Consider the following 25,045-nt stretch of genomic DNA (forward strand, 5'->3'; position numbering starts at 1 on the left):
CTGACTCCCTGAGAGTCTGTGTCGTTCCTTCCAGCCGTTCCCAATCGGAACGACAACACTTCATATCAAGGCAGTTTCTAAAATAATGGTGAGAAAATTGCTGAATGAGATCAAGATGAATAAGTGATTTTTCACTTCTGTGAGAACTGTTTTCCAGATTTCTTCAAGGAAGAACAAAACCCACATGAGGCTCAAAATCTCCTTAACAAGTAAACAAAGAAGTTGGTTTGCCAATTACATCTTGCACTGAATCAAGAAAGCCACAAGAAAATTAATGCATAATTGAGTTTAAATATCTGAACTACATATTTAGAACTATGGAGAAGGTACCTAATATATATTTTTTTTTTTAACAGGAAAGGTTGCCTTAAGCTGCTGAAGTATCTTCTAGAGCAACTTAAAATGAAATATCCAAAAGAATTGGAAAAATTCTGTTCCTATCACGTGAAAACTGCTTTTCTCCACTCCTGCGTCACGTGGCCAAATGACTCAGACTGGCACTTGGGAGACCTGGATCATTGCTTTCAGCAATGTCTGGGATTTTTTGTGGATTGTCTGCAAAAGTCTCAGCTGACTCACTTTTTTATTCCCCAATACAACTTGTTCAGCCTAGAAGATAAGGCAAGACATCATTTCCTTTCAAGAAAAATAAGCCATGAATTGAACAATGGATTCCCAGTATTTCATGAGAATTATTAAGAACATTGCTCACAATAGATACCTAATCATGTTGACTTGCTTATTTAAAACAAAACAGTGTGCATCACTCTACTCTTCAGTTGTCTGGTACTACAAAAACCAAAAAAACCAAACCAAAATAAAATCAAGAACACGAAGAGAAAAAATACATACTTCAGTTACAGTGCCTCGCCATAACCTTTAAAATAAATGTTTTAAGTAATATTTACCTTGCCTACCCAAATGTAGATGTCACCTGCAAAATATCTTCAAGATATACTAAGAACATAAAGAAGAATTTGCAACAGTTCATTTCACACATGTAAATTCTATGTTTTCAAGTACAAAGGCATCAATGACTACATAAAGGGAAAAATGACAATTTTATTTAAAATTAAGCTCCACTGCAGAATATCCAAAATACACTCCTGCTTTCAAAAGTCACTGGAGTTACTTTGACATTACGTTTGAGTAACCAGAACAACTTCCCCAGATCACCTGTGTGATGAAGATCTTTTGCAGAGGACAATCACCAGCAGCAGCAGAGAGAGAATATTTTATCTGAGTAATATGAAGTTCCTGAATAACTCACCCTTTCTGCATCTTCAGAATTACTTTAGAAATCAGTCTTTTCACTGGGCTTTGGATGAGAAACAATCATTATCTAAAATGATGCAACAGAGTAGATGGTTTTGTGCCAATGAGCATTTATTTGTATGATGACTCATGTAGAAAGAAATGCATCTTTCAACCTGTATCAAAGAGGAGGACTCTTGATATAAAAGGTTATCAAAACCAAAATGCAGCATGAACTGGACACTCCTGAAATTGAATTCACATACATTTTTCTCATATTTAAGAAATGTGTGTTAGGAAAAAAAAAGTATTTAATATTTCCTATTACTAAAATTGTGCAGGTGAGAAGTACACAGCATTTGAGAACTGCTGTGCTGCAAATAAATGTCTTTTGCTTCTACTTATAGAAGCCATGAGAAGTCCATGTTTTTAGCCTAATTTTGAAGGCAAAATAACCTACAGGTTTGAATAATGCCCAGATTTACCTAAATTATGAGCAAATTAAGAGGGAAGAATATTCACAGAGTAATTTTACTAAAAGATTTTAATTTTACTGAATTTTGTTTATTTTTATTTAATCATATGACAGATAAACGCAAGTTCAGACCAAGCATCAAATGAAGGAATAACTCATTCCCATATAAATTTGAAAGAGTAGAAAATATGCCCCATTATTACTGGGCATCTGTGTGACAGAACTTGACATCCAAATGTAAAGTGTAAATCAACTTTATCTGGAAGAAATAAAAGCTGGCCTTCAAATGTATTCTTTTCTCCATGACTTTGTTAACATTGCTCTAAGTAAATTCTGGTTTTGTTCCTTAAGCTAGAACATAGCCACAAAAACCAGAGTAGAAGCTGGTCTTCTTCCTCAGTTAGCCACAAACAAGTACTTCTTCATCATGCTCTCTCCATTACAAGAAAATGCAGACCTCTGAAAAAATCTTGAGACACAAGTGTTAACAAAAATGACTTCCAATGTCAAATTTTAAAATAAGAATAAAGGAAACTTGCTTCAGCAAACATATGTAATGGCAAACAGAGCAGTTTGCATTATCCTGAGAAATACTTCTGCATGTCAGTGGCATGTCAAGGCAAAGGTACAGTATTTTGAAAATACATTGACAAGCATTGCTTACAATGAACAATCAATTTCTCTGAATATAAAAGGAAAAATTATCTTTTACATTCTTATATATTAATACTTCATTTAACTAAAAAAAAAAAGAACCAAACCAACCAACAAAGCCACAATATTTGATTTTTACCAGCAGATAATGGCTTCAGAAATTTCATACGTCACACACACAAAAAAACCCCATTAATTTTTATGTGAAAATAGTATCTAAGTGCAAAACCAGATTAATTCCTATGGAAAGTTAATACAGTTTCCTTTTCTAAGACATTTTTGAGAAGTTTGTTTTCTGTAGCTGTCCTATTAAACAATCAAACACAAAATGAAACTTATAAATTCAAGCCCATGGATGCTAATACTAATTAAAATAACTCTCAGTTGCTTCAAGGGATTATACTCATTTTGAGGGCTTTCTCCAAGGTCTTTGTATATCCTTTTCACTATCTCTTCTCATTTGTGATTGCTTGTATCTTTCTGCCATTGCAATAAGTTCATCAGGAACTACCTAATAAGAAAGCAGGTAAAAACACAAGGTGAATTTTAAACAAGTCTAAACTTTTAGATTCTGCTTTATGAAAATGCTATTGATCTGTGTGTTCCCAAACTTGATATCCTTATTTATCTGACTCCTGTCACTCTACAGATTCTTTTCTGTAGAAATGCAGAGAGAAACCATTTTACATAAGATTGTACTGAAATATACTGAAAAATAATCATCATCATGTCTCTGGATTTTCAATAATATGTCTATGCTTGCATCACTGTATCTGATGGCAGCATAGAACCAGCTAATTAAAAGATACATTTTTACATGTTCCTTTAATGAAAAGGAATAGCTGGTAAAAACATCCAGTCCTACTTAAAGGTGATATAATAATATATACATATATTTGAATGTTGATTTGTATTAAATTCCTTATGGAAGTTTTTAGAGGCTCTGAAGAGAAATTTTGCGATTTAAAGAAAATGTTGTCATAGGAACAATTCTCATGTGGTTAGACCAAATCTAAAAGACAAGAAAAGAAGGGCAAGAGAAAATGCTCAGATCTCCCACCTCTGGGAGGTCGCAAGAACATCTTGCCCAAATCCATGGGGGTTTTTGGAATGTTTGTAATTATGTGGAAAATGTGAACAGTATCATCAAAGCACTCTCACCTCAGAGTTTTTAATGACTGAGGCCTGATATGAAGAATTACAGAGTTATTAGGTTGAGTGACAGTGATGAAAAAAAATGTCCCAGATACCATTATTTTGCTCACAGAGCATAGGCAGTATCCAACAAAACTTCTTAAACCAGGTCAGGCATAGTGCTGACATTAATGCAATGTTTACTGCAAAAAGCACTGTGGGCAACTGTACTGTCAAGAGGTCTCAGATCACTGATCTGTCAAAGCCAGCCCACTTCAACAATCTGCAATGGCACACGGCCATCAGTTGAATTCACCCTGTCCAGAATCACTCCTGATCACAGCAAAGGCAGTGTGTTATTAACATGATTGCTCAGTCTGTGTGATTTGTGTCTGCCAGTAGCACAAATACAGTGCAAACAGCAGAGTACAAACAAATGTAAATACCTTAAGGTCTCCCTAAAAGTGCCTGGGCTTGGCAATGCTTGAACAGGTGGAGAACGCAGCCAGGACAAAAGGTCTGGTGAAACAGGAAATCATATTCCTCTAGTTTCCATTTCTTTTGTCAGGCTTTATAATTGAGCAATCCTTGCTATTTGCTATCAGCAACTTTTTCTTGAGCTGGCATGAGGGACAGCTCGCTAGTGTATGTTTTATGTACTGGTAAGTGACTATCCTGGCAAAATATGGCAACTCTGGAAGAGTCTATTCTGCCTAAGTTTCAAACATTATTTAAAAATGAACTCAAAAATTCTGTATCTCCAGCTGAAAGACACAACAGATTTATCAGTGGAGATAGAAGTATTGAGACAAAGTTATTTTTCAGTTGATACATTGGATGATTTTCTTCCGCAGTATCAGATCCTCTCCTAGAGCTCCAAGTGTAACTTATTCCAAACTAAAGTCGCAACAATTTATTGCAGGAGTGGTTTTTGAGCAAGCACAAGGCAAGAGGGAAGAAGTGAGGATGTAGAAACATAAAAATCACAGTGAGGTAATATCCAGCATCTAGCGGCTTGTTGAGAATTTTCATGAGCAATCTGTATCTGCTAAACATATAAGCCTTGGTAGGGTAGTCCAAGTGAGAAAATAGAAAAGGATAAAGATGCCATCCCATAATTTATATGGAAGGCTTTTCTTGGTATTACAGAGATTACTGTTTTTCTACCTGTTTTCCAATAAATCTGTCCATGCTTCTTAATAAGCTTTTAAATATAAAAGATTACTTCAGCATGAAACAGACACCTTATTGCTGTATCTGTTTTTCTTTATATAATCTGTAGATTCAAAATCAGAGAACATTTGGCTAACAAAAGGAGCTAACTTGTTTTGAAATCAAAGTATTCTGAACCTTCAGTTCTCTACTTACTTTTACATGATGCTTTAAGACTGAAACAATGGTATTTTCATTGTCATTAGAAAAAAACCCAGTACTTTGTAGGGATACTTCCTTTCTATCAGACATAACTAAGTTTGAGAATAATGTTGTGCCTAATAGTTACTTCTGAAAGCAAGGATTCAGAGTTCCTCTTTTCTCCTCTGAACTCAGAGACTCATTCCCAGTTGAACTATCACACATTACAAAAAAACCAAACCAGTTTGGGAACTTTGCATTCTGCAGCTGGAGACAAGGTTTGAAAGGGAATTGCTAACTCAGGAAACAAACACAAGGCACCTCTAAAGTAGCTTCACAGTATCACTACTGGTTTCACCTCTTGCATTTTCTGAATAAAAACAAAGCAAAAAAATCCTACCCCAAGCAAAAATCCCAAATCTGCAACTTTAAGGAATTATTAGGTGACTACTCTTCTATGCCTTTTCTCCTTTTCCTCCCTCAAAAAAAATCTTACTAAGTTTGGAATAAAGCAACATAATATCTTTCTAAGAAGAGTTACAAACCAAAAGATTGAGGTGAAGTTTAACCCAAGGTTTAAAGTCTGAGTAAGTGTCCATAGTAAAAAACAGAGATTTGAGGTAAAATCCATTTAGTATATACTCAAACTCCCATCCGAAAAACCAACCAACCAAACATCACAACCCAAACAAACAAAATTTCAGCTCAAGTCAGGACTTGAACTGGGGGGTATACTATAAATCAGACAAAATATTGTTCCTTGTTACAGCAAGAAACAGCAACACTGTTGTCTCTGTTTTCTCAGATGTGGTATTAAGAAAAAAAAAAAGCTGCTTTAAAAAAAGAGATCACATTCCAGATCCATTTCCCATACTATTTACAAGCATCAGTAAGGAAGATAGCTTGGAAGATGTAGGTGTCACAACTGTCAGATACAAGAAACAGATAAAATATTTGAGCTTCTTCTGATATAAGTATTGTTAATATTTACACTGTTAAGAACATTGGTACATGCATCCAAAAGTGAAATCCAAATGGAATAAAATATTATGACATAAAATAAACCTTATTACTCTTCTGCAGACCTCACTGTGTACGTTAGCTACTTTTTCCACAGTTCCTTCCTGGAATTCATCTCCAAGGTAAAATACAGCTAGGGCTATCTAGGACAAGACAGACTGAAACACGTTTTTTTTTTTCCCCATGAGACAGCACAAACAACAAGAGGGGTCTAAATAGGCTTAGAACTTCATGACCTACTTCAGATGCTAACTCAAAACCAATATAATTCTTACCCAGTAACGTATTCTTACTTGGTTTGCTCTTTCCAGAATGTCAATCAGCTCGGACGCAAACCTCCAATCATTGCTTGTGACAAGTGTTACTGCCTCCCCAGTGCGCCTAAACAAGGAAGAAAACAACTGCTGATCTTCAAAACAACTCTTGCCAAGCTTTTACTACTGACTTAGGCAGTAATGAGCTGTACTACAGGCAATATTACTGAGCTGATAGAATAAAAGTGGTTTGAGCATTAAGTCTGCACATGACAGAAGGCAACTTTTCATAAAAATTAGAATACAGCAATTCACCCACAATGGAGCAAATGCACAACTAATTTAGCCTTTTAGATAATAAACATAGCATAATGGCAACGTATTTTAGTATGAAGAGACACATATTCATGATTAAATGAGAAAAATCACACTTGTGTCAGCCTGGGAAAGTGGCATCCAAAAGAACTACCACTAAACCACACCACCACGATTGGCTGCAGACTTTGAACCTACAGATGCTTCTTCTCAATGTGCTGTCTAGGAAATTAAATAAATCAGCAGCCCATGAAGAGATAAACAAGGAAGTAACATTCCAGAATATCAATGCAAATTATTTTTCTAATTCTTCCTCATATTTAAACCAGCTTACAAGCACCCTTCATTCAATAACAGGAAGGTGCAAAACTTGTTTGCTTACAATTTAACAGTGAATTCATTTAAAAACAAAGCAGTGTGTTTCGAGAATATACTTGGATACACTGAAGTCTTTACTGCCCCACCCCACATCACCTGTAGCCTCTAGAATTTGACAAGAAAAACACCTACACAGTGCATAAAACATAACAAACATCAGTAACACATTACTATTTTCTGGTAAACACTTACCCTGCTCTTCCTGTACGACCTACTCTGTGCACATATTCTTCAATGTTGCGAGGGAAATCGAAGTTAAAAACGTGAGTAATATCGTGCACATCAAGGCCACGGGATGCCAAGTCAGTAGCTACCAATATTCGAACTTTGCCTACAAGTATGACAGGAAAAGAATAGGAGTTCATGGAACAAACAGAAAACATACTCCAGTCTATTGGTTTTCTAGCTTATAATGCACTTATTATTCTTAACACCAAGTGAAAATATGCCTGTTGCATGTCACACTGAGTTCGCTTCAAATACAAGCTGGTAAGTAAGCACCCAAAATGTCATTTTACTATTATTTGCAACTCACAAGTAGAACAGTAGAGTGCAGGAAAAGTAAGAAATATGCCTGGTTGATATAAAGAGTCTGTCCAAAGAACAAAAACTTCAACAACTATATTCTCAGCTGACATCTTGTAACAACAAGATGTATAATGGCACTTAGACAAGCTTTGAACAGAACAAACTTTAAAAGTCTGGCCTAAACAAACCAGTACTTCAGTACAGAGTCACCTTTCTTGAAGTCATCCAAAGCCTGTTCTCGATCACATTGTTCCCTGTTGCCATGAAGTGACTGTACTGGAATTCCTTGGATGCCAAAGTCACTTGCTAAGTCATCAGCTCTATGGTGAAATAAAGCAATGGCTCTTAAAACAAAAGAAAAGAAGAAACAAAATAGTGCAGTATCTACATTTAGATCAAAAAGACAAATGTGACAACAAAAGCTAAATGTGAGCTTAAGGACAAAATGCTATCAAGGACAGCTGATATTTATTATAAAATAGGAAAGCAAGTCTAATCCACATAGAAATGTTTACCTTTATCTATACTTTTAGATTATTTTATTTTAGATTATTTTTGTGTTGTTGACTCAAAAAGTTCAGGTATGGTACAATGACCACCCCCCACATTAATCAGGTCTTGCATGCACCAGAGGCACATGAAAGGAAACAGTACATCACATTCATGTATCCCCAAGAATCCAAACATCCCAACTGAACTACATGAAACTGAGACTTACCACCACCATAAACAATATTAAAAAAGATACAAACTGCCAGTCAGTCTGAATTATAAATAAAAATAATACTACTAGCAGCACATTGTGGAGAAGAGCTATTACACTTGATAGTTACTACGTGAACTAAGAAACCATTTGGTATTTAGGTTAGGAAAAAAAACCCAAACAGAGGTGATACTGGGAAGTGATTACATACGTAAGCTTTTTTCCCACAAAAATGATGACCTTATCTTTTGGCTTCATAGACTTAATGAAACTATGCATGAAAGCTCTCTTTTCCTCCTCGGGGATAACAAAAACTTTTTGTTGTACTGTGTTTACTGCCTGTCAAACAGCAAAAAGGGATGTTAGGTAGAAACAGATTACAATAATATTTTTTACTGTTAATTCCCATATTGCCATGTTTTAAAACTAGTAATATATGATACCATAAAAAACTATCTTAATATGTATCAGTTTGGAGTTCAAACAATGAAGATTTCTTACCTCCTTGTTGCTTTAGGAGAATAATAAAATTTACCTTTAAGCAGTTTGTCAAACCATTTATTTGCAGATATTTAAAGGGTACAGATCAGTGAGATTAAATAAATATATTATTAGTGAAAAGCACATTGAAGTTCTTTAATCTGCAAATACTTTATATTAATTGAGAGCAAATTGGAACAATGGCTGTCTTACTTGAAATTACAGGCTTTTAAAGGTATTGTAAATATCTTTGAAATTATCAGTTCTAACTAATCCAATAACAGTTCATTAAAAACTTTACTCCATCACCTTTGAAGGTTACCACAGAATGTCTAAGGTGCAACTAATAAGTAGAATAAAACATCTAGACATTCTCATGGCATGGTATCATGATCTTGTGGCAAGAGTTGAAGACTCAGTCAAGTAGACAAAGATTCTCTCTCCACATGTGAACCTTCCTCCCCCCACCACATGTCACTTCTTCAACTAAGAGAAGCTCCTGTAAAAAGAAAAGAATGCCCTAGAGAAGAGAGCTACAACAGCAATTGATGTCTTTCAAATTCCAATCCTGACAAGGAATGCCCTTTGATAAAAATGTAGTTCTGAACAGAACAGACAAAAAGCACATTTAGTCTCTATTTCTACTGAAAAGCGTGCTGGATACTAGGTTTCCTATTCCCTATCGCTAACAAAAAAATGGAACTGAAAATGAAAATTTCCTAAGATCTTGGCAAACTACTATTTCTGTAAATTCTGCTAGTACTGAAGCTAACTACACATAGCTGCACAACAGTGACAACTAAGCAACTACATCCACGTGTTAGAAGTTTTGGACTTTAAAGACAGTTCTTACTCTAACACATTACTCTAGGCAAGTGTTCTCCAGGAGTTTAGTACAAAGGTCCCACTCCAACTGAGAAAGATGCAGTTAGGAAACAGATTTAGATAAGGATCTGTATGCATTAGAAAGAAGAACTTCAGAAGGAAAACCAAGTAAAGAATAAGAACTTGCTGAACCAAAATTAAGGTTGTAAAACCAAGGGATCACACAAAAACACTTGGCACTGTGAAGCAGAATATTCAATATGACTGTTACTTGTCACCTGTGATGTCTTCTACTGAAGAGCTAAGACTTCTAGATGTTGTTACAGAAAATGTTTGTTTATACTTTTGAAATTTTTCTGAACTTTTAAGGAAACTTTAAAATAAATAGCATGGAGTTGTTTCTTGAAAGCTCAAATTGATTACAAAATATATATGCATTTACTTAAATACAGTTAGTTACAAGAAAGAATTTTTTGGCTTAAGCATAGGTTCCTCTACAAAAGGAAGGGGAAAAACCAAAAAAGAACAGGACAACTTACTGCTAAGTCAAGAGTGCCAACATACACAATCATGGGATCCCTCAAGTACGATTTTGCTAAGCGACGGACACCGTCAGGCCAAGTAGCACTAAAAAGGAAGTGAAAAGGAAAGCACACATGCATGAGAATAGTGTGCCAAATATTCTCTAATTCATTAATTTCATATTGCTTTTCTTTTGTTATATATCAGTGAAACACATATGCAGTAAACAGTGTTTAGTTTAACTCATCTTAAGTTAATAGTAAACAGCACTTGAGCTTCAAAGGTAATTTCGTTGGTTAAAAATACAGGCAACAATTATAGAGCCTTTCTATTGAAGCCTCAGCTGAATTTAGCAGTTGAACAATACCTTATAAGCAAGTTTCTAGTCTGTTTTTGAAAACAAAAGCTTAAATGCAAAATATGGCAAAAAAATAATTGTTGGGTTATTTGTTTGTTAAATTCCCAAAAGCTGCGTAATTTCAAAATTAACCCAGGTACAGACTAGCACAGATATTGGTCATAGAGTCAGGAAATGCATTTGGTTCCAGATGGAGAAGTGTTAGTTGGCATTTCAAATGGATATGGCAAATTCTAGCACTCACAGGATACCTTCCTTTTTTCGGGACAACTCAATTGTCTTTATATTTGATGAAACAACTTCAGAAAAGACAGTACAAAATGGGGAAAAAAAATTATCAAATTTTAATAACTGACACATTTGTTTTGAAATTAATTTGTTCACTAATAATTAACTTGTTCAATAACCTTATGTTCAAGTCCTGAGCACTACTATGTCTAGATACCTCGTCATAACAGTTTGTCTGTCAGGTCGCACATCTATTAGGATCTTCATTATCTGAGGTTCAAATCCCATATCCAGCATTCTGTCAGCCTCATCTAAAACCTGTTCAGAAACAAGGTTATTTATTCTGCCTAGTCCCTCAGATGAGGGTTTGTTTCAGCAAGACATTACACAGAAGATGATTTTGATGGTAACTGTTTTAATTGCAGAATCTTCTCCATAACTTACTGCAAAACCTGTTCTATTTTACCTCTTCAATTTCCTTGACACTTTTTTATTCAGTATTATGCTTGCAGGCAAAACAAGAAAATTCACAGCTTCTTTAAGTGCATTTTAAGAAAAAAACAACTGCTTGTTTTAACAATAATTAGGGTGATGGTTAAAACTAAGCACAAATTGAAACAAAAACACATAGCCAACCAAACCCAGATGGGAGCAACCTGCTCAACACACACTGAGAAACTGTTTGCTATTTAAAGGGGAAATCTCATTTCTATCTCATCAGAGATCTCATACAGGCTCAAAATATCACTTGTCAATTTAGTTCCTCATTAGAAATAGGAAAAAAGCCAAAGCATACATTCTGGCTCACACTAGGACACTGCACAGCTCCCAGAGCACAAGCTAGTTTCATCTGGTTAAAAAGGCCAGAAATGAACAAGTGAGCTGGAGGTCTGAGGACAACTCTTTGGAACTGGCAAGTGTTCTAATATACAAGCATACTTGTGAATGTTTTCAGTCATGTACAAAGAAAGAAGATTGACATCTGAAACTCATTTATCTCCTTTGATTTGCATAAACTCTATTTGAAAATTAAAGTTACATGGATTGCCCTTTTAAGTATCAACAATTTCTAGTCACTTATGTGGAAATTGATGATAATCCCTTTCTACTGTCCTAATTTTGCTGCTCCATTATTTCCTGATATTTTGTTATATTAAATAATAATTATATTATTATATAATAAGCTTATTATATAAGTTTAGTAGTTATAGTTTACATAGCTTTAGTTTATATAGTTACCTATGTAAATCTCTGAAACAACAAATTATCGTTTGAGAGGCAAGATAAGAATTCCATTTTCTTGATTTAATTCTCATTATTTTTAGAGGGCTCATGGAGATTTCATTAACTACAGGAATTCTAATAGAATTGTTGGCTTCAACAGAATTGGAGGCTGAAACAACTAATTTTTCAGAGTTGGCTGCTATGCCTTTTTCACCAGTAGAAGCTTTCTATGCTATTAAGCTCACCGGCACTTCGCTGCAGAGGGAAAAGAAAGCATCTGTGTCTAACAGATAGATCAGGGTAGTTGAAGTTTACTTTTCTTATTTCTGATAGCTGCTTCATTAAGATTAAAGGCTGTAATAGACGTCAGATAGATATTAGTACTGATTTTTTCTAAATGTGTCATAGCCCCATCTTTGTTTATAATCTTTATGTCCTTCAACGGACATAATCTTAGGTTTCTTGTTACCTTTAAATATATACATACAGTTCTATTTCTTGGCAAGAAATTCTTACAAGCCACTTCTTCCTTTGAAAATTATTTACTTTCCTCTCTTCTTTGTTTTGCATCAGTTATTGGTAAGATTTACATTATTGTTTTTCATATTCAAGAATAAAAGCATTACTCCTACTCCAATCTATCTTTTACATCCTCCTTCATGCTTTAGATATATATATTTTTAATCACACTTTCTCCTAAATGTTTCCCAATTTTCACGCACAATTCCAAATTCCTTCCTTCTGCTTTATCAGCATGAAGCCCAAAGAATTAAGATTACTTCATCAGATTGCTGATGAATGAATACTGATTTACACTGAACACAGGGGAAACAAAAAGCATATTTTCATATGAAATGTATTTTGAACAATCAAAAGGCTGTTTATGACAGAATTTACAATCCTACTTCTGAAATACTGAAAAACAGCAGCCTATCTTGAATAAATGGCTTCCCAAAAATATGAATCAAGACTTGATCAACTTCATGGTTCTGCCAGGCAAGTAGAGAAATTCTAACCTCAAAATCACCTTGGGTCCAGTACCTATTTAGACATAAATAATAATAAATAATAGAGCATGGTTTTGTGGATTTTTTTGTTGTTTGGTGGCTTTTTTTTTTTTTTTTCCCTTTTCTGGGTGGTGGTACATTTGGTTGGTTGTGGTTTTTTAACAACTGTATCCCAGTATCTTATCTTGGAAGTCCTTTGGGAAACAACTGCATCATACTAGCAAGTAATAAAATACTCAGTTTACTTTGGGAACCTTCAAAGACTCAGTAATATCTTTAAATGAAAACTGTAGATGAAGCTCTTCAATGAAGAGTGTTCTTCATCCAAGGTGGTAAATGTGAAATCTATTACCACTCTCTTTTTCTGAAAGCAAGGCTGCAAGATTAAATTATTTGTTGGCTGAAAACTGACAACGAAGCTCTGGAAACAGAAAGTAACTTATATATTGAAAAGCACAAGAAGCTACAAGGATAAATATATAGGAAGATCACAAAAAGATAAAATTTTCCATGTCCAATTTTCCACATGGGGCTGTGGTAGCACAGCATTTCCTTCAAGTGTGAGGCATGAGACCTTAACCACATCACAATACACAGTCCTTGCACTGGTTCTTCTAAAAACATTTAACTGCTAGTAGTGCAACAATAAATGTCTCTCCTCCTGTTTTACAGCACCATGTTTTTCATTTGATAGTTAATTCTTTTTAGCAATGTCATACTATGGTATGTGCTGCACATACTGAAACATGCTTTTGGTTCAACACCCACTGCTTTATGAAGCAGTGTGTGCCTGTGGTATGGCTATACTTCACATTGGCAGAAAGATGACCTCTGCTCCTGTACCTCTCAGAATACCAGTTCTCAGGCCTGTTCTTCTGCTCAGCAATTACATATTAGTCTTCTACAGAACACTACTCTCCTGTCTTCCAGTAATAAACTTTTTTCCCAAATGGCCAAACTTATAAAGATGCTATAGTACTGGCTTTGCCAGTAAGCTCACAACTACCACCTAGAATTGGAGCCAACTTGTTACAACATGGAGAGAAGTTAACTCTCACAGGGTAGAGGGGCAGACAGAGAGCATGGCCAAATTGTCAAATTGGGCAACAATTCACAGACAAGTTAGAAATAAAGTGAATATATGAAAGCATTTTACAAACAGCAACAGTCTTACATGTTCAGCACAGCAAAAGGCAAAAATGAAATAAAGACATAAGGATGTTTACAAGGCTATTATTCCACTGAGATCAAAAGAAAGTCAGACCCCCAACATTTAAATATCTGTATGTGACTCTGCACAAGTTCTAATAAAAAACTGAGACACTGGTAACCTTTAAAAAGAAAAAGAAAAAACAACTTCAGAAAGGCATTTCATCCATTAGTAACTAATCCTGTAATTAATAACAAATCCTAATTCTAAAATGAATTTTAGAATGCCAAACATTACTGAAAAAACAACTTAGCATCTTTAAAATGCTTGCTGTGCTAGAAGTCTATTTTTCCTAGGGAATATTTCACATCTGCAATGCAATTATAATAAGTATGAATCATCCCTCCAACACCAATTTAAGTGTTAAGCTGTATTGCAATTAGGACTTTGGAAGTTTAAAGAAAACTCCATTAAAGCTTAAATTCAAACTGAGTCAACCATTTCCCAGCTGGTGCATTACTCATTGCACATCAGTTACTTGCCAAATATGTTATGCTCTTCAAATTTATGAAGTTGTTCATCTGAAGATCATTCAGTCTGCCAGGAGTAGCAATAACAATATCCACACCTTTGGTAACTGTGTCTATCTGTCCTTTTCGGTCCCCACCACCATAGACGCAAATACTGTAAAATAAAAGTTTTACAGAAATAGTGTATTAAGTTTCAGCTAAAGTCAATCCTTTTCAAATAAATGCCACCATGTTGCTTTAAAAGTGTCACCTGGTACTAACAAGAGGAAGGAATACTGTAAGTGTGATTGACAGTATTGCCATAATTAATAAAATTAACACTGAATGACACTCCCTCAACAGTTCAGCAATAGTTTTCTGCTAAAATTGCAGTGAAAGTAATCGTGAATGGAAGATAGCTCACACGTGTTGGGTAGTTCTGAAAATATTCACACAAAAAATAGATGAACTATGAAAGGATACATGGTTTTCCAAACAGTACCATCAGAAGTGAGATGTTTTGCTATTGGGGTGACTGTAAGACTGATTCAAAATGCTACACAAAGTTAGCAGAGACCCCTAAGTTTCAGAGCACAGTAATGTCTCTTTAATTGCTTAAATAAAGATCTACACTTAGCTTGTGGATGAAACCAAACTGGGGAAGCAGCTGATACACTCAAGAGAATTAGGCTTGTACCAGAACCACAAAAAGGCTAAAGAAATGGTCTGATAAAAATACCATAAAGTTTAACAAAAATAAAGATAGGGATGGAATTACCCCATGACTCAGGGCCAACATGCTAGAAGATGACAGTACAAAGAGACTTGCATGGCCAAGAACCTGGACATTTTTCAGAAGTGCAATCTCATATAAAAGAAAGCCAGATGTGTTCTACAGAGAAGGTAGCAAATAGGCAGCATAAAAATAACACTGGCCCATTACAGGATGGGTGGGGATGGTCACCTCACAAACAGGGACAAAGACAAGGCAGAGCTGTTGAATGCATTCTTTGCCACTGTCTTCAACACAGATGATACATTACGGGGATTTCAGTGCCCTGAGCTGGAGAACCACAACTGCAAGAATGATCCACTCCCAGCTGAGGTGCAAATTATGCAGGATCTGCTGCTCCAGCTGGATTTCTACAGATCCATGGGGCATGATGGGATTTATACAAAAATCCTCAAAAATCTGGCTGTTATTGGGAAGTCTCTCTCAATGATTTTTGAACGGTCTTTAGAATCCAGAAAGGTCCCAGCTGACTGGAAGCTGGTGAAAATTGTTTTGATTTTCAAGGAGGATCCCAGCATGTTAGTCCCATTTCAGTGCCTGATGAAGTTATAGAGAAGATTATTCTGGGAGGTATTGACAAACATCTCTAAGACAATGTAGTCGCTGGCCAGTCAATGTAGTCACCAGCACAGCTCCATGACAGTCAAGTCCTGCTTGTCAAGCCTGACTTCCTTTTATGACAATATAACCCACCAAGACAATCAAGGGATGCCAGTTGATGTAATCTGGCTTTCAGTAAAGCTTTCAATACTGCCTCTCACAGTATCTTTCTGAATCAGCACTCAGCTGGATAACACATCATGGGATGGGTGAGCAACTGGCTCACAGGTCAGGCACAAAGGGTTACAGTGAATGGGGTGGCATCAGACTGGTGACCTGTCACTAGAAGGGGCCCACAGGGCTCCTTGACCCTCATAACATCTTCATGTCCTGCCTGCAACAACTTGGAGGCAGAACTGGAAGAGATACTAAGCAAGTTCACAGACTCACAAAACTGGGAGGAGCTGCTGATTCCCTCCAAGGCAAGGAGGCCCTGCAGAGAGACCTCCACAAATCAGAGAGCTGGGAAATCACCAGCCACATTAATTTCAACAGGGGAAAGTGCCAGATTCTGCACCTGGAATGGGCGAACCTGGATGTATGGACAGACCAGAGAATGGGATGCTGGAAAGCAGTGCCATGGAAAGGGATTGATTTTAAGTCGAATATCAATCAGCAGTGCCCTGACAGCCAGGCCTGGGGGGGGCATCAGGCTGGCATCAGCATTGCCAGCCAGGCAAGGGAAGGGACTGTCCTGCTCTTCTCTGCACTGGGGCAGCCTCACCTCAAGTGCTGGGGGCAGTTCTGCGTGCCACAGTGTAAGAAAGACATTAAACCATTAGAGAGTGGCCAAAGGAGGGCACAAAGATGGTGAAGGCCCTTGAGAAGAAGCTGTGTGAGGAGTGGCTGAGGGCACTGTGTCTGTTCAGCCTGAAGAAGCAGAGACGACTGCATCACTGCAGTCACAAGTTTCTCATGAGGGGGAGAGAGGGGCAGGCACTGATCTCTGTGGTGACCAGTGACAGGATCCGAGGGAATGGCCTGAAGCTGTGTTAGGGGAGTTTAAGTTGGATATCAGGAAAAGTTGCTTCACCCAGGGGGTGGTTGGGCACTGGAACAGGCGCCCAAGGGAAGCGATCACAGCACCAGCCTGAAAAAGTTAAAGTGTGCGGATAATGCTCTCAATCACATGGTGTAACTCTTGGGCATCTCCTGTGCAGGGCTAAGAGCTGGACTTGATGATCCTTGTCCCTTTCAACTCAGCATATTCTGTGTGATTCTTCTTAGCTGCCAACTCAGAAGGAAAAGAAGCAGAAAAGCTACATAAACTTTGACCATGAGACTAGTCAAAACAGACATTCTGAAAACTGGGAAAATATAAACTCTGCATTTACTACTATCCCCTCCCCTCTTAAATGCAATTATTTTAGTAGGTGAATTAAGCTACAATTGGTAGGAGAAACAAAATATTATTTAACAAATCAGAGAAAAGCAAGAATACCTTTTAATTCCTTTGTATGCATACTTTGAACACTCTGCCTCTACTTGAAGTGCCAGTTCTCTAGTGGGAGCAAGGACTAACATTCCAGGCCCACCACGCTGATCTTTGGATCTGCAACAAAACATATTTCAAATGTTGGTATATAAATATAGGCAAAGTCCATCATGGCTGACACTGATGTTTTTATACTATTCCAAACTTCCTCTGTACACTGCTGCTGATGGAATCTATGGTAACAAATTTGGTGCTTATTCCATCAGATTTATAATGCTTTTTCCAATACATGATTTTTATCTTCATTACTAGAAAATCAGTTCAGGAGTTGGATGCAGGAGGAAGTAAGTGCAGGGGGAAGTATGCACATCTAAACAAATCAGACCTGTGAGCAGTCCTTACATTGGTTGTGAAGTCAAGTGAATGAATCCAGGCATTAAGTATGCTAATGTCTTCCCAGTGCCAGTCTGTGCTATAGCAATAAGATCAACTCCTTGAAGTATGATTGGCCATGCCTGGGACTAACATAAAACAACAAATACTTAAATGTAGTTTTCATTTTTCTCTTAAGCTTCAGTTAAAGAGTTATCGAAATTAAAGACGTACCTGAATTGGTGTAGGCTTTTGAAAACCGACCCTTCTTATATTAGCCATAATATCAGGATAATACTCAAACACATCTTCAAATTTACAAACAGGATTGGGAATGTAGCGCTTTTCACCTTCTTTCAAGTCATCACAAGTTATATCATTATTTTCCTTCCTGTATAGAGTTAAAGTAGTGGAATTGTTTTAAAGTCTCAGTACCTGAAAAAGTAGAGCTAACACAAAAGACAGTGTTTCTTAACTTTTTTTAAACTCCTGGAACAAGAAAAAACAAGTTCAGGCTCTTGAATGGGACTGAATTAGTCTTCTAACTTTTTAACAGTCTTACTAAAGGAACACTTCTCCCAGAGGTATCAATTACCACTCTCTCTTAAGAACAACTAATTTAAAGTTATATATGGTTATTAACATGAATTGCAGTCCTGTCGTATCAGGCTACAATTATAACCTATTAAAAATTCAGTAGGTATGGTAAGTTTTAAAACCCAAAGACAACCCAAAATTCAGACAAATGGCTTGAACTTATCAGTCAGAATTCTATAATCTGACAAAAACTTTCCCCACCTGTTTCCAGAGTCACTCCCTGGATACTCTAGAGAATACAAACAGAACAATTTTGGGAAAAGAACATGACCAGTAAGAATAGCTCCAAAAAAAACCCAAGACTGGTAGAAACAACCCCTAAAAGCAGGCAAAACCCAAATCACAACACAAATAAAAGAATACATTAAAAACTGCTGTTCCAAGGCTTCCCCCAATTAAGAGCTATTAATACGCTGTCCTAGTTTTGGCCAAGGCCAGAATTAATTTTCTTGCACTTGCAGCGATGAGAGCTTGAAGCCATGCAGGCATGACTACATTGTTACTCTGTATCACCCAAAGCACCCCTAGGGGGTGCACGGGATATTCACTTTCCAGGAGAAAAGGGGTGTGGTTTCCTGTGGAAGAAGAAGGCAATGACCCTCCATGGCCATTTTGCTCCTTTTCCCAGGAGAGCAAAAAGCAAATGAAGCTGTGGTGTGGATGGTCTGACCAGAAGGCTTGGCATTATTGTTTTTGCTGTCTCAGGTTTGGGGAAAAAAAAACATGGGCATGGACAGTTCCATCCACCATTTTCTCATTTTTCTCAGGAGCTCTGCAGTGCTGGCTGTGGTGGTGTCTTGTTGGTCAGACTTCCATGAGCATTTTTGCATGTAATCACTTTTTATACAATGTTATTAGTGTGGTTGCTGTTCTTCTTATCCCATTGGTGTTTTCCAGTAAATTCTTATCTCAACCTATAATCTCTGCCCTTTGTCCCTTTCTCATCAGAGGGGGTGAGGGAAGGGGAGTGGCGGCTTAGAGCTTATTTTCCATCTGGTTTTAAACCATGACATCTGCATAAGCATATTGATTTCAGTCCTGTACTCCTCTGAAGATTCCATTCAGTAAAAAGCTTTTCTTCAAGTGGGGTGTAGAGCTAGGAAAAGAATGGGCAATTCAACTTCCTCTCGCATTTACAGAACTATTTATTTCAATTGCTGCCTTTTCTTCCTTAAAGTGAACTGATTAGATGAAGTAGAAAAAAATTCCTTTATCACACGAGTTCTACTCCTCAGTACATATTTTTAACCTACAAGAACAATGGTCTGTAATTTTCACAAGCTCTAACAATAATACTATTATATATATTATATATATAATAGTTAATATATATTAATATATATTAATATATACTTTCCTTAAAGTAATAAAAAAGCTAACACTTCAATAATGCTCACTGACTTCATTAGCACTACTGAAGGGGGCTGTAACTATTACCAAGGCCTGAACCAAATCACTTGAAACAGATGATCTGTTTTCCTTGAGAGGTACTGATATAGGCTGTTGGATCAAAATAAACAGATGCAGTTAACTGAAGCATGTACTCATGTACTCGCTAGGATGGGCTTGTAAAGACAAGATAGATAAAAAAGGAAGACAATAGTAACAAAAGTTGGAATTTGGTTTGAAGATGGTTTTGACTAAAAAGATTGGAAAAAAAATTGCAGCCAAAAGGTATTCAATGTGTGAACAATCCTATTTGGAAAGATCTGGAAAATGTGAATATACTGCCTAATGAATGGCAAAGAAACAGCCAAAAGTCAATGAACTGTCATGATTTTTTTTTCTGTTTTGAAATTCAACTAGATCACACACTTTTAGAGAAGCAGAAAATCCCTGAAGTTAATTTTCCAGACAACTAATAACATCTCACTGCTAGTTGTTCCATTCCCAATAAAGAGTTCTTAAGAAGATTAAGTTGCTACAAAACCCCAGCATTACTGCCTCTCAGTATTTCATCTCCCACTTTCTAGGCTTTATAGTTTAATAGTAATTTCTGCCAAACAGATGATTCCCTAAAAAAAAAATATCTTACCGCCACAGGTCCACTTCTTCTTGTGACATAGATGCAGTCCTGGATGATTCTTTGTAGAAGTTTTTCTCAATTGGAGGCAAGCCTTAAGCAATCAGAAAAATTCAACTCAAATCAGCAAGAAATAATACAGAGTCAGTGTAAGTCTGGTAAAGCTTACGATGGAAAGCCCAGGACCCAGAAAGTGCCTTGAGCTAGGAGAGACTAGCTGGAAGTGATGGAAGACCATTGCTTATGTAAAAAAAGATGAAGGCTGAGACAAACACTTCAACATTGGCAAAAAAACCCCACTTCCCCACATTTCAATTTCTGAAGTAATTTCTACTAACATATATAGTAGTATATTTGACACCTCTTAGGTTTTTCTTTTTTTTCTGGTGGCCACATACAAAACAACACCATTTTCAAAGGGTGATATGCAAAATACCACATGAGTAGCAGGTTTAATTCTTGGCAGCAGTAATCAGTGTCCTCCATGACCACGTTGAGAAATGCTAACATGGCCAGCTCACTGCAAATACGTCGTCAATTTGGGCTCCGAAAGATTCAGTCATCTCAAAGCAAGTATTAGAAACCTTTAAGCATTCTAACAGATTTACCACATAAAGACAAGTATAATATAATGAAAATTGTAAAGCTAACCTGCCCACTTCATAGATTCATATTTGGCTCTGTTTTCTCGAAGAGAGGCCCAGTTAATCACTGGTTTCTTTGGGTTATTTTCAGGCTTGATAATGTCCAAGGTTTTTCCTGCAGAGTTAGTAACAAAATGCTGCTGTTTGATGGAACAAACCATGGGGAGAAATCTCCCCTCAAAACAAACACATTTTTTTCTATTACAAGGCCTCATGTATTTTAAATAGCCATGAAACATATAATTGGAAATTTCTTTCCTAGATCTCTGCCCTGAAACATTGCTAAAACATGTACAAATTCAGTTTTGAGAAAAAAAAGGGAAACATTTCAACATCTTTAGTTATTTAAAGGAAGTAATGATGGGTTGTGAAATGCTTCTCCTCCAACTATAAATTAGGCTTGTTGTGCAGCAAGCTTTTGAAAAAACTTGTGAAACCAGTAGATGATATGCAGGAAGCTTTAACAGCTACAAGAGCAAAGCTTAGGTCTAAAGCATCCAACAACACCACAATAAAGTCTCAGTCTAGTTATATTGTATATTTTTTGATGAGGTTAACGCCTCCTAAGTGCAGTTTTACACTGAAGAAATAAATAGCAACACAACTGCGTGGAAAATTAGGGGAAAGGCAGGAAACATAGGGATAACACTGTCACAAATCCTAAGGTAGTTTTAAGTACTTCTAGTCTCTTGAAACATATTCATCTACCTTCCAGGACACTTCTGCAAATGAAACATACAACTACTCCAGTCCTTATTTTAATGCTGGAACATTCTGGATTTAATCCTGGATCCCTTCTTCCTAATCAGTGTATCTGATCAAAAACTGTGGATGGTGCTTGCCTGTGCAAAAAATTGTTGGGAGCACATACAAGATGCACCAATAATACAAGCAGCACCCAAACGTAGAAAAATTATTTCTATATCCATGTAACAAAGCTACCACAGGAAAGCCTTGTAAAACCAGGCATGAAGTGCAACATCAAACCTTAAAACATTAACTTTCCTTGAAAGCAGCAGGAAGTCAGCATGGCCCATGCTATGATCAGCACTTTACAGACTATCTTCACAAAAGTTTACTGAATTGTAATACTCCACAGATACCAGATTAAAACTTGCACTAGAGCCAATGCTGGCATTTTGGAGGAATCAGACTGATAATGCAATAAACCAAAGTGGTATAACATTCTGCATCCATAAAATTGTTGAAAACACACAGGAACTGGTTTTCACCAAAGCCTGGCAGTTTGGGGGGAGGGGGAAACTGTCCATAGTTGAAAAAAAGAGTATCTTGGTATTTCTGTTTTAAGGAGATGTCATTGCCGAAGAACAAGTTTTAAGTTAATTTACTTTGAAAAATAGTAACAATATAAAAATACTCCAGCAAACTACCAAATATATAGAAGACAATCCATAATAAGTTTTTCCCCCAATCCCACATTTCTTACCTTTCTCTGTCCCACTTCTAACATAGTTTTGTCCAGAATTTGTAACAAGATTGTCAATCAACATCTTGGCTTTGTTTTGCACATCAGTGCTGCCAAAAATCTTTACTTCAGATTCATAGGTTCCTCTTGTAACCTATGTTCAAAAACACGACTGAGTTTTTTTCCATACTCAAAGACCAACACTGTACAAGACATATTGAAAACAATTTCTGGTCCTTTATTTCCCATTTCCCTGAAGTTTAACTTGTTCTATGAAAAGGCCCTTTAATCCCATTTCTAAAAGAAAAGGAAATAAATGCAAACTTAAGGAAAAAAAATAAAATCAATAACCTTTTCCTAAATTCACATAACATCCAAATTGCACCCTCAATTCCACTTCCTTTTTACTAGTTGTAAAGCAGTGGCATTATTACAGCCATTGTAACACCCTTCAACTTCCTCCAAATGGTTTACACAGAAACAAAACTAAGTATGTTCTCAACAGATGCTATTTCTCGACAACATACAGCACACGGTACCTTTATCCTGGAACCTGAAGAATCCTCAAGTTCTTTAATTTTAGTTCCACCCCGACCTGTTATAAAGATACACAGCAGGTATTACAGATTTAGGACAACCTGCCCAAACCTACACATTAATTGTATATATTTTGTTAGTGACCAGATCACAAGACCTTCATATGAGTGCATTCATCTACAAATCAAAGAGCATGTGACACCAAACCCCTGGAGACTGTAGGCAGCTCTTTTGTCAATTAACCAAATGCAAGGATTGTGTGTAGGGGAATGTCCTTCAGTAGAAGAGATGGAGGTGTAAAATTGGACCAAGATATTGTCAGCCTTCCTCCATGTGAGTAGAGGGGCTTCAGACCACTTACACACTGCTAGCCTTGAGAAACAGACGTCAACTGAATCACTTTAGGGAGGAAAAGTTTCCCTGGCAAGTGGCAGAAACCCTGCAAAAGCACTCTGCGATGCCCAGGTGGAGAGAGACGGAGAGGAACTGCAGGGGGCCCTTCCCCGGCCAGACTGACGGGAGGCAGGGATTCACTTCCACAGCCATGCGCTCCCTCAGGACGCGGGGGAGGCCGTCTCCTCGCCTCCTCCCCACCCGCTTACCTCAGAGGGTCAAGCACCTAGCCCGGGGGCGCACCCGCCATTACCTATGAGAGCTCCGACCAGGGCACTATCGAGGTGGAAACAGAGCGGGGCCGCAGAGTCCCGAGCCTGGCCGGCCGCAGCTCGGGGCGGCCGCTGCCGCGCAGCCCGCCTCGGGCCGCCGGAGCCTTCAGCGCCTCGCGGCTTCCACTCCTCCCCTCCGCGACTCCCCGTGCCCTTCCACCATCGCCCTCCGCCCTCCACGGAGGCGCGGCCCCACGAAGGGGTGCTGGCCGACCAGCACAGCGCCCCAGCAGCAGCGGCCCGCGGCCAGTCCGGCGCGCCAAGCTCCTCGTCGCTGCTCGCCTCCCAGTCCGACATGGCGGCCGCAGCCGGCTCGGCCGTCATGTGCAGGGACGTGCTCCGTCTCAAGCCCGAGGCGCGCTGATTGGCTGGCGTGGGCCGCTCTCTGAGCTGTGATTGGCTGGCTCCGCACGTGGAGGAGGCTCTATGGCTGCCCCGCTGTCTTCTCGGGGGATCACGGAAGCGGTTAGGTTGGAAATGGTGTGTGGGATCTCTGAGTGCGGTTTGTGTTTGAACACCGCCTTGTCAAATACAGCAAATGAGTGCCACGTCCAGTCTTTCCTTAAGCACTCTAAGCACGGTGACTCCCCCACGCCCTGGGCAGCCTGTTCCAATACCCAGTCACTCTTTCTGTGAAGCACTTCTTCCTAATGCACAGCCTAAACCGGCCCTGGTACACCTTAGGACTGTGTCCTCTTGTCCAGTCACTCACGGATTGTCTGGGAGAAGAGGCTGACCCTCACCTGGCTGCAGCCTCTGTCAGGCAGTAGTAGAGAGCCATAAGGGCTTCCCTGGATTTTGCTTCAGGAGAAGCAATCCCAGCTCCCTCAGCTGCTCCTCACAGGACTTGTGCTCCAGACCCTTTGCCAGCCTGGTTGTCCTTCTCTGGACAAGCTCCAGCACCTCAATGTCTTTCCTGCAGCAAGGGGCCCAGAACTGGAGAGAGAACTTGAGCTGTGGCCTCACTAGTGCCAAGTACTAGAGGGACAATCACTGCCCTGGTGCTGCTGGCCATGCCATTGCTGGTATTTTCTGATTTTCCTCTCTCCCTGCTCCTCTGCCGTTACAGGCTGGCCTTGGGTTGGGCTTAGCTGAGGAGGAGGAGGAGGCAGCAGAGGCAAGAATATAGTTGAGAACATGTGGAAAGCTCCCAAGGTCTGTAGGCTGAGTGGGACAGCTTCAGGGAAGCCTCAGGGGAGGCAACGGAGTGAGGGCAGCACTGTGTAATTTTGTTGGGTGCTCAGGCTGGTGTCATCCTGATACATTGCAGTCTGATTTTTTAAGTGAAGTCATAATATTTTATCTCAAATGAAGCCTTAATGATGGTTTCATGAAGCTTTTATGTTCAGTATGACGCAATTTACTAATGCTGATACAATACTGGAAACAGAATCACAGAACAGCAGAGCTTGAAGACCTCTTGGAGGCCATCTGGTCCAAGCCCTCTGTAGGTACCTCTGTAGGGAACATTTATGTATGTGTCTTTATGGATACGCATCACCACCGGTACCTGGTCATGGCAATCTGCCAGGTAACCCAACAGGAAAAACTACTCTCTACTGTCTTCTGACCCTTCCCTAAA

At 38.2% G+C, this 25,045-nt stretch overlaps 2 protein-coding genes across 6 annotated transcripts in view; one reads left to right on the forward strand and one right to left on the reverse strand.

Moving 5' to 3' along the window:
* CGAS (cyclic GMP-AMP synthase) overlaps positions 1-2,020 on the forward strand; it is a 6,977-nt gene extending 4,957 nt beyond the window's left edge. For both annotated transcript variants that reach the window (XM_015620476.3, XM_033512960.1), the window contains one exon: positions 357-2,020. In XM_015620476.3, coding sequence (XP_015475962.1) covers positions 357-699 — 343 coding nt within the window. In that variant the 3' untranslated portion in view covers positions 700-2,020. The remainder of the gene's footprint in view (positions 1-356) is intronic.
* Positions 2,021-2,047: 27 nt separating this feature from the next.
* Positions 2,048-23,774, reverse strand: DDX43 (DEAD-box helicase 43). Of its 4 annotated transcripts, none has more exons than XM_015623234.2 (16): positions 23,445-23,774; positions 22,801-22,856; positions 22,283-22,415; positions 20,843-20,950; positions 20,204-20,285; positions 17,806-17,962; positions 17,602-17,720; positions 17,206-17,316; positions 14,405-14,546; positions 10,699-10,799; positions 9,913-10,000; positions 8,280-8,407; positions 7,576-7,685; positions 7,030-7,168; positions 6,184-6,271; positions 2,048-2,894 (listed from the first exon to the last, which is right to left on the reverse strand). In XM_015623234.2, exons 1-16 carry the CDS (start codon positions 23,758-23,760, stop codon positions 2,787-2,789), a joined length of 1,986 nt encoding a protein of 661 aa, XP_015478720.1. In that variant the 5' UTR covers positions 23,761-23,774; the 3' UTR covers positions 2,048-2,786. The 4 variants fall into 4 exon arrangements, with proteins under 4 accessions (XP_015478720.1, XP_015478719.1, XP_033368850.1 ...); XM_015623233.2 differs by having other exon boundaries at positions 6,166-6,271; XM_033512959.1 differs by having other exon boundaries at positions 7,576-7,709.
* Positions 23,775-25,045: the final 1,271 nt, after the last annotated feature.

The sequence above is a fragment of the Parus major genome, chromosome 3, assembly GCF_001522545.3.
Source record: "Parus major isolate Abel chromosome 3, Parus_major1.1, whole genome shotgun sequence".
NCBI lineage: Eukaryota > Metazoa > Chordata > Aves > Passeriformes > Paridae > Parus > Parus major.